Source organism: Crocuta crocuta, unplaced genomic scaffold, assembly GCF_008692635.1.
Source record: "Crocuta crocuta isolate KB4526 unplaced genomic scaffold, BGI_CrCroc_1.0 scaffold14, whole genome shotgun sequence".
In the NCBI taxonomy this organism is placed as follows: domain Eukaryota; kingdom Metazoa; phylum Chordata; class Mammalia; order Carnivora; family Hyaenidae; genus Crocuta; species Crocuta crocuta.
Window position 1 is genome coordinate 1067029 of NW_027530209.1, and position 9955 is coordinate 1076983.

The following is a 9955-nucleotide window of genomic DNA, read 5'->3' on the forward strand; positions in this document are numbered from 1 at the left end:
GGGCTATAGAGTGTAAGGAAAAATAGCACAGACTACTTAACAAAATATTTTAAGTGCCATTAAAACTAGAGTATAGCCGGGGCGCCTGGGTGGCTTAGTCGGTTAAGCGCCCGACTTTCGCTTAGGTCATGATCTCGCGGTTCGTGGGTTCGAGCCCCGCGTCGGGCTCTGTGCTGACTGCCAGCTCAGAGCCTGGAGCCTGTTTCAGTCTGTGACTCCCTCTCTCTCTGACCCTCCCCTGCTCACGCTGTCTCTCTCTCTCTCCTAGAAATAAATAAAAATATTTAAAAAAAAAACAAACAAAAACTAGAGTATAGCCTAGGCCGAGCTACATTCATTTTTAACCCTTTATCATCTATCATTGAGATGCCTATGTGGAAAGTTGTTTCATACCATGATTTGCCTCTATATTTCTAAAATGTCCTCTTTTTTTTCTTTCAAGTTTTTATTAAAATGTTCTTAATGAAGGATTTCGTCAAGGAATTTCACAGGAATTTATCATATAGGAATTAATTGTATAAATAGTAAGAAAAACTTGTTCATGGTTCAAAGCTCACCTAGTATTTCTTCCTTCACTGAAATCTCACTTACCTTTGTAAAAGTTATGGAAGTTAAGGAACTTATTATCCCATTTTATATTAGAGCAATTTTTGGAGTTTTCTAATTTTCCATGAATAGAATAGAGAATGTCTGCTTCTGTAACTGAGAATCACAGTTGTACGTATCTGACAGCCTCTCTACCCCAGGTCCAACAATTCCTTGAGAATAGCAGACAATCTCAATGTTTATCTGAACTTACCAGAAAACCTATTTTGATATACTAAAAGCCACCTTCTCCAACGGGTCCTTAGAAATGGGAGTTATATTTTGGCAACTAAAAGTCTTATTTTTAGACATTATGGAACCCATGCTAATTTACCAAACATGTTCTCACTATAAATAATATTTCAACATTTCTTGTATAGCCATTAAAAACTAAAATAATGAGAATCCTTCCTGCTAAGGTACAATAGTTACAATTTCTAAATCAGAGGTGTATCTTTTTTTTTTTTTAATGTCTATTTATTTTTGAGAAAGAGAGAGAAACAGAACATGAGTGAAGAAGGCCAGATAGGGAGACACAGAGTTTGAAGCAGGCTCCAGGCTCTGAGCTGATAGTACAGAGCCTAACATGGGGCTCAAACTCACAAAATATGAGATCATGACTCAGGCCGAAGTCAGATGCTCTAATGAAATTATATTTTTCCTTGCTAATTTAGTAAGAGTGTCAATAATAGTGTAAATTAATAGATTTTTATGGGTAACTTCTAAGAAATAAGAAAACTTTTTACAGTGATAAAAAGAAAAAAATGCCATGTGTTTATAGTGTAAGGAGAAAAATAGGATTTAATGAAGAGACATACAAGACCGCATTTGCTGTCTTTTTTTCCTTTGTTAACTTATTTGTTCATTTATCCACCTTAGAATCACTGACAGGGCACCTCTGTCATACCACACACATGTGTCTGACACTAGGTTAGTGGCTGAAGCTATAAAGCTAGTTAACTAAGGTATAGACTCCATCTTCCAGGAACTGGCATGATCGTGAAGTCATAAAAGACAGCACAAGTAGTATAAGGACATTGAGGCTATCTCTGGCTGGGAGTGTAGAAAGAGTTCACAAAGGAGGTGCCATTTGAACAGTGTTTTGTTTTTAAGCTTCATTTAGCAGGTTTCAAGGCATCTGGGGGGGCCTGAAGTAACAAAACCTGCTGTTCTTTTCAGAAAGGGATTTGGAAAAGAAACTGCTCATCTAATAACCGTCTAGTGGACAGACAAAGACCTAGTTGAAGAATGAGGAACTAGACTTGGGAGGGTATTTGTGAGGTAGAATCAGTAAGAATTGATAGACTTGATTAGAACATTGAGGTGAATGAGTCAAAATGACATTTTTCGGCCTTTAACTTGGCAGGCAGATGATGGCATTACAGGAAATCTAGATCACCATTAACAGGTATTTACTGAGCACATTCCATGTACCAGACGCTATTCTAGGCCCACAGAGTCTGTTTTCATTCTAGTCAGGGGAGGCGGACAGTAAACAAATGAATAATCTGAGAATAAAGGTTGTGGAGGAAACCAGGTGAAGTTACNGAGTCCTGAAAAATGACACTGGAACTAAGACCTGAATGACCCTACAGTAACAAAGGGATAGCAAATGCAAAGGCTGAGGTGGGAAGGAATTTAACATGACCAGGGGACAGAACAGCAGCTGGTAGGTGGGGCTGGAGTTTGGGGGTGTGGAGAGAATGGGAATGGGAGAGCACGTGTTGCTCTTGGGAGCCCGCCATAATATACAGCAGGTGTTCTAGCTACAGTGGGCAGCCAGGAGGTTTTAAGCCAAGGGGTGATGTGATCTCACTCATACTTCCATCTGCTGTGTGGAGAATGGACTTAAGGGAGAAGGCAGGGAGTAGAGAGCCCTGGTGACGGTGGTGGCTCAGACCAGAATTCTAACGGTGTCGGTGCTGAGAAGGGGTCAGATTCCACAGGTTGAGGGAGAGGTGACCAGGCTTACTGATGGGCTGCATGTGCAACGTGAGGAGGAGAGGGGCAGGGGTACCTCAGGTGTTTTGATTCTAATGTTTTTTAATGTTTATTTACTTTTTGAGAGACAGAGAGAGAGTAGGAGTGGGGGAGGAGCAGAGAGAGAGGGAGAAACAGAATCCAAAGCAGGCTCCAGGTTCTGAGCTCTCAGCACTGAGCCTGATGTGGGGCTTGAACTCACAAATCGGGAGATCATGACCTGAACCAAAGTCATACACTTAGCCTGAACTGTCTAGAAATGTGTAAGTGAAATGGCACATAGGCAGTTGGATATAGTCTAGAGCTCATGTGAGAAGTCTCATGGAGATCTACTTGAGGAGCCATCAGCCTCTTCAAAGAATTTAAAACCCCGAGACTGGGTAAGATGCATCTTGACTGATCAAGATTTTATTCATTTAACAAATCTTTTTGACTGCCTAGTCTGTGCTAGGCTTTGGGACTATGGTGATGAATCAAACAGGCCAGGTCCCTGACCTCTCTCTGGCTGTATGCACCAATAGCCTCCTGTACCACAAGAAGAATTAAGTAGGGGTGTGTCACCATGTAGAAAGTTTCAAAATTCCTATCTTCTACCCTAATAATTCCTATTCCCCCTAAATCTTAAAAATGATTATTTTAGTGATTAAAGAATGTTAGGATGTTTCCACATAGTCTATGAAAAGGATCTGAATTGCATTTCGAAGTACCCACAATGAAAAAATAATTTTCTCATGTGGAAAAGAACCAATACCCTAGTCTTTCTACCGAACGGTGTCAAGGAGTACGCTTTGATGCTGGAAATGGTAAGGCCATACAGTTCTAAATTGGTATTTGCAGACCTTTCCTTACAGGTGCACATATTACCTACTCACTTGAATGTGTTAGAAAATAATCACTCAATGAAAAATAGTTCCAATGTTTTAACTGAAGTGCTCTCTTCCTCTTTTTTCAACTGAAAGATTCCATATCAAGCACTAGGAAAAGCTCAGCACTGGAGAAATCACCTGTATTATTTGTACTCGGCACGTGTCTATGTATGCAGCAAGAGTGGAAGCTACTATTTATCCTCAGAGGAATATATAATTAGTGACTCGTTGAGCTTTACCCCAAAAGGGCTTACTGAGTTTCACTTACCTCTAAAGGTTGGCTGCCTTCTTCTTCTGAAGTTTTACCTCTTGCTGCCGTTCTTTGCTCATGAACTGTATCTCCTATAAAGCAAAAAAGGAAAAAGGAAAAAAACAACACCTTTACCATACCATCGAGGCCAAACTGTCTTCTATTCTTTTAAAATATCTTTTGTCACTGTATGTTTCACACTATGGAAGCAACTACTATTTCTTTTGTTTCAAAGTAACTTAATTTTTAAGGATGGTAATTGTATAGAGGTTTCAGAAATCATCCATTCATGTACATACAAACAATCTAAACCAAAGCTATATCCTGCTTTTATAGAGGTTTACTCTGGAAGTATCAAGTGAATTCATATTTTGTAAATCAGGTCATATTTCAAATAAACTAGGAGAGTTTATGACTTAAGGAAGATACACTTAGTAAGTGTCCTCCATAATATTAGTATTTTTTTTAACGCTTTATTCATTTCTGAGAAAGAGAGACAGCGTGAGCAGGGGAGGGTCAGAGAGAGAGGGAGACACAGAATCTGAGTTAGGCTCCAGGCTCTGAGCTGTCAGCACAGAGCCTGACACGGGGCTCGAACCCACAGACCATGAGATCATGACCTGAACCAAAGTCGGACGCTTAACCGACTGAGCCACCCAGGTGCCCCCATGTTATGTTTTTTGATAAGGTTTCCTCTTTATAAGTGTTTACTTGTGTGTCTGTACATTTGCCTCTGAGTAGATATGGATATTTGCATGTAATAATTAACCAAATGTCAAACAATCTTTACAGAAGGAAAGAACAATGAACAAATTCGTAAATTAGCCTTCAGTTAATACTTTGATTCCTGAGGCTGATGCTTGGGTGAAACGAAGTTGGTAACTAGGCTGGCTCCAAGGACATAGGACAGACACAAACATAGTTGGGTAAGTATAAGCATAATTTCATTTATTTACGACCTATTTTAATTTATTAACTATCTCTAATGATCTGTGATTAACACATGTTAGGTAACGAAACAATGAGCCTACTTCTTTAATGCAAAATGAGAGGTTGGTTTAGGAATTTGTAAACTGCCGTTCTGTAAAATTGAGCCAGTTCAGGAATGTCCACAACAGGGGAAGATTATAAGATTCATAGATGATGATGTGGCCAACACTAAAGGTTAGGAATTTGTTAATAAGGAAGGTCACAAGTCTTGATTGGAGATAACAAAGTATGCAAGTCCTGGCTGAGCTTAACTTTTTTTATGAAACACAAAAGTTTAGCATACCAATGGCGATAATCAAGAAAGAGCCTTACTGACATTTTAAAGAATTAAATAAGCCTGTTAAATTCTAAAATCATGAAGAACTAAATTGATATTTTGTTTACTTATGATAAAGTAACTCCCCTCCCCCCAAAATGTTTAAAATGTAGGCACATCGATGCATATTCCAGTTTGTAAGCTCTGTTCTCAGCTATGTGCGATATTATCATTGGGCAAGACCCAGCACATAATAGGTATTCAATAAATACTAGCTGAATAAATTAGTGAACTTCTCTTTATCATATCTTGTCCATAAAACTGAGATAAAGTATTAGATGGCATGTAATAAAAAACTATATTTGAGCATACAGTTAATGCCCTTCTAAACATATCTGTGAAACTTAAAAGGCAACTGTGTTTTTTTAAACTTTTTAAGTTTATTTATCTGTTTAGAGAGAGTCCGAGCGTGTGAGCAGGGCTGGGGAAGCAGACCGAGAAGGAGAGAGAGAATCCCAAGCAGGCTCCACACTGTCAGCACAAGAGTCCAATGTGGGGCTTGATCTCATAAATTATAAGCTCATGACCTGAGCCAAGATCAGGAGTCAGATGCTCAACCAATTGAGCCATCCAGGTGCCCCAAAAGGCAACTGTATTAAACACCACTATGCTATACTGCTTCTAGGGATCCACAATTGTGGTATAACTTATTAGGTTTTTAAAACAATTAGTGCTTTATAAGAAAAAAATCCTAGAGACCAAAGCATTAAAAACTTTGGGGTTGTGTCTACAGGATAATAAAGTTAATAGCTATTAAGTGAACAATTACATCCACCTACTTTTGTGTCTTAGCATGTCTAACTATTTTGATTGATTTCCAAGTGTTGTTTAAACTGACCATTTATTTGTAAATCTCAAAGAGCCTTGTTTTCAGAAATCTCTCTTCTCTCTGAAAGTTAGGGACAAGATAAGCCCCCAGTTTACAGGTGACAAAACCAATTCATGGGGAGTTTAATTTGCTTGGCTAATGGTGTGAAGGCCACAGCAGCCTGAGTAGCAAAGGTAATGCAAAGGTCTGCACACTGAGGTCAAAGTATGTTTAATAACTCATTATTATTAAACATATGCTTATTATATGTATCGTCCAATAGGAAAGGTCATTTCCTCAAGAGCTTCTCCCTTTTAAAATGATTGCTGCTGGAAGGGGGGTGATGGGCAAGGAGGAGGGCACTTGTTGGGATGAGACTGGGTGTTATATGGAAACCAACTTGATAGTAGACTATTTAAAAAATAAAGATAAAAAATAAAATGATTGCTGCTCAATCCCCTATCCACACACTGTGTTTGGCTAAAATCATTCGACACAAAGTCTGTACTTCCTTTGCCATTTTCTGACTTCAAGCTGTGTATCTGTACAAAGCTTTCTCCATTTCTCCCTACTGCTTGAATAACCAGAAAGGTTATCAGCCAGTGTTCCTGACATCACACAACACATCTGCCTGGAAGCGATTGTAGAATCACTATTTACTGAAATGCCATGTCTGGTGATGACTCAGATAGGACAATAACTGATTACAAGGGAAAAATGCCATCTGCAAGATTATTCTCTATAAACAAAGCCACAAAATGAAAACTACACAAACAAATGGAAAGGAACAGGTCACGACGAAATGGGATTTTTTTTCTTCCCACTAAAGAATTATTTTATCATGAGAAAAATTCAGTTATTTTCTCTAATTTTTTATAACCCACATGAAAGTTAGATACTTCAACAATAAAGATGCACGTGACAAATGGGATATAAGATACTTTAGTTTTCAAGTTGCCAGTTAACTCTAATTTATATACTAGATAGATTACATATTGTCATCTGCCAGTCAGCTGTTTAAAAAGAACAAAAACAACCAACATGTTCACAGTACTTTACATTCCATAAAACTTTTTTTTCTTTCTTTCTTTTTTAACAGCACCACATTTGATTCTCACTACGACGAAGTAAGACATCTTCCCCCATCCACCCTCTGTCTTCCCAGTTTAGGGAGAAGGAACCCTAAGGGTCAGAGGCACTCGGTGACTTGCCCGAAGTCTCCCACGTAGAAGGCAGTCACAGTGGGACCCAGAACTTCTAGGGTTTCTGTGGTCTGGTGGAAGGTTCCCATGGATGTGGGGCAAGGGGGGAGGAATCAAGTCTGAGTTAGAGAACAGTGAAAAGAAGAGCCTGAGGATCTGAAAGGGAGCTCTGAACACAGGGTTTTGTGCTGGTCCAACCTGCTGTGCCCAGAGAAGCTTCTCCACTCCTTTCTTCTTCCACAAGCCTCACAGATGATCTGTTCTCTTCCCTTTCCAATGATGATGCCCAGCACTTCTGACCAGAGCAAGCCTCTCTCCTTCCTTCCCATCCTTTAAAGCAAACACAGTCCCCCTGATGTTTTTCCAGAAGTTTGTATGGCTAGTAACAGTTCCACAAAAGGCAAAATCCCTCTTATACTACAACCATGCAATTTTCTTGGTTTAAAATGTAGTTGTTATTTAGAGTAAATAATAAAGACTAAATATACATACTAAGGAAGCTCTTTTGGAACTCAAAGGGCTGAAGCAAAAATCATCTATATTTTAGAGATTGGCAGATGTTTTCCATTTAAAGTGCTAGACAGTAAACATGTTAGACTTTGTGGCCCCTACTGTTTCTGTCACAAAATTCTCAACTCTACCCTTGTGGCTGAGAACAGTCACAGACAATATATAAACTAACAAAGATAGCTGTGTTCCGATAAAATTTTATTTACAAAAACAAGTTTCAAGCTGTAGTTTCCTAATCTCTGGGTTTATTATTAGTATCTTATTAAATAATCTCTATGCCCAACACTGGGCTTGAACTCATGACCCTGAGCTCAAGAGCTACATGCTCTACCAACTGAGCCAGCAAGGCGCCCCTCCTGACCCCTATTTTAGAGACTATATGTACTCCACCTTTTCTAGGATAAAATGCTGAATTATGTTTGAGTTATATGAGGAGACAAGGAAGGGATGGTCATTAGGGTATCATCATGGTCCTATTCTACTGGGTGAATTGAGTCAAAGGAGAGGAGAAATGGTGGTCAAGAGTAAGCACTAGGTTTAAGAGAAGGATGAAAGGAGAGAAATCCCCAGGGCTGGGAGGGGAACCCCAATGCCTATTTGGGTTACCCAGAGGAGACTTGTTTTGGCAGGAGAGGGGGTGGGGAAGTATCCTTACACTTAGGCCTCCTTCAATGTGGAGGAAAATCTAATAACATTAACCCCAGGCCTCCCTTCACTCTCCCATCCATGGCTTGGCAATTTGGGGACCTTGTGCATGTGGTTCTGCCCCTTCGTCCTCCCCTGCTCTTGAGAACGAGAGGACCACAGGCAGCATGTGGTTCTGTTTGCTCTGACCCTCCACGGGGACCTCCTCCATCTGGGAAAAGCTGCTCCAGCCCAGCATTTCCCGTAACTGGACGGAGCTCAAGCTAATCCTCGGGTTCAAAAACCTATCCGGTCTTTGATGGAAACCACATTCTTCAACACCAGCTCAATAGGCAGTAACAATGAGAATTTAGTCTCCGTTGGGGTGTGTCCCCCCAAATGGGTTAGATCTTATCTGAAGAAAAAGAGAGTTCCTACTGGAAGGCCTTGGGGTCTAACAGGACTGGGAATGGGCTTGATGCGGACAGGGCTGGAGCCTAGCTAAATATGAAAAGCTGTGAATGCAGAAGACTGTTTTCTTTCTTTTAACCAGAAAAGAATTATCTAGAACTGCTTATCTGAGAATGCAGTCTATAAAGCACTAGTTTTGAGGGGTTCACATGGAAAAATTATTTCTATGATCGAAAGTATGAGAAAAATCTGCAGAATGCCTTCCCTTCCAGTTGATTTCCAATGCACTTTAACATATTAAAGGCTCTGAGAAATTCTTCAGTAAAGAACTTTACAACTTTTTTTCACAATGTACTTGACTGGAGCATTGTATTCACTGATACCTTTTAAACATTTCACAGGGATCTATGAATACACCACGGAAAATGCTGATAGAACATTTCTGAAGTTAAAATTGGTTAAGGAATATATTATTTTTGCCTGACTCTTCAGATGACCCTCAAAGTTGCCAAATTTGTTATTCAGCTTTGGAACATTTTCCACAGTGCTAACCTACACTTATTTTCTCGCTATCTTTCCACAACAAAAACCCCCCCCCCCCACCCCCANGACTAGCAGGATGTGTCTGCATTCTACTACATACTTCTGATTCCAGAAGAGTTGATAATCTATAGAGAGAGAACAGGAGAGCCAGGCACCTTGAAGACACAGGAGAAAGCCCCAGTGATCAGAAAGATCTCCCCCACATACTCCACCAATTAGAGATTCATTAGGGTTAATGAGCTCCTCTTTTAAAATGCAAATACCCTCTGGGAGTGTTTGCTTATTAGTCATTCACCAAGTGAAGTAGTGGAAAGAATAGTGGAATGGCCACTCCATTAACTCCTTTTCATTCTTGAGTCACACACTCATTATACAGGGAGCCTGGCGTGGCAAGGGAATGGCTTTGGAATCTGACAGAACTCGACCCAAATCCTTTACCAAATCCATGACCTTGTGCAAGGTATGTCACTTCTCAGAGCCTCAATTTCCTCATCAGAAAAATGGGAATAATGATACGTGTATAATAAGGCTGCTATGAAGATAAAATGAGAAAACATGTGAAATGCTAACTGCGAGAAGAAGGGGCGGGGGCGGGGGGGAGTTGGGGAGAGATCAAGGTTTCCTCCTAAGCGTAGTCCTCTGCGCTTCTGCCCTGTCACGTAGCTGCTGCCCTTCCCGCCCCAGAGGAGGGAGGATAGAAGAGGCCTCGTGTGTAATCTCATTTAGTGCTCTTGGCAGTCTTGTGAGGTATGCTTTATTATATCCATGTAAGAATGGCAGGCCTGGTGTTGGAATCCAAGCCTGCTGACAATGCCAGATCATTACATAATCTCACACTGCCTCCCATTACTTATCAAAATCTAAGTTCTC

The 9955-nt window shown here is 40.2% G+C and overlaps 1 protein-coding gene and 1 long non-coding RNA gene across 5 annotated transcripts in view; one reads left to right on the top strand and one right to left on the bottom strand.

Annotated features, from left to right (window-relative positions):
- Positions 1-9955, bottom strand: part of UMAD1 (UBAP1-MVB12-associated (UMA) domain containing 1) — a 227118-nt gene that overhangs the window by 69771 nt on the left and 147392 nt on the right. For all 3 annotated transcript variants that reach the window (XM_077765348.1, XM_077765347.1, XM_077765349.1), the window contains one exon: positions 3700-3773. In XM_077765348.1, the coding sequence (XP_077621474.1) occupies positions 3700-3773 (74 nt within the window). The remainder of the gene's footprint in view (positions 1-3699; positions 3774-9955) is intronic.
- The window catches only part of LOC144232512 (uncharacterized), an 84875-nt gene that overhangs the window by 45134 nt on the left and 29786 nt on the right, over positions 1-9955 (top strand). For both annotated transcript variants that reach the window (XR_013335423.1, XR_013335424.1), the window contains exon 2: positions 4474-4607. This is a non-coding gene — a long non-coding RNA (uncharacterized LOC144232512). The remainder of the gene's footprint in view (positions 1-4473; positions 4608-9955) is intronic.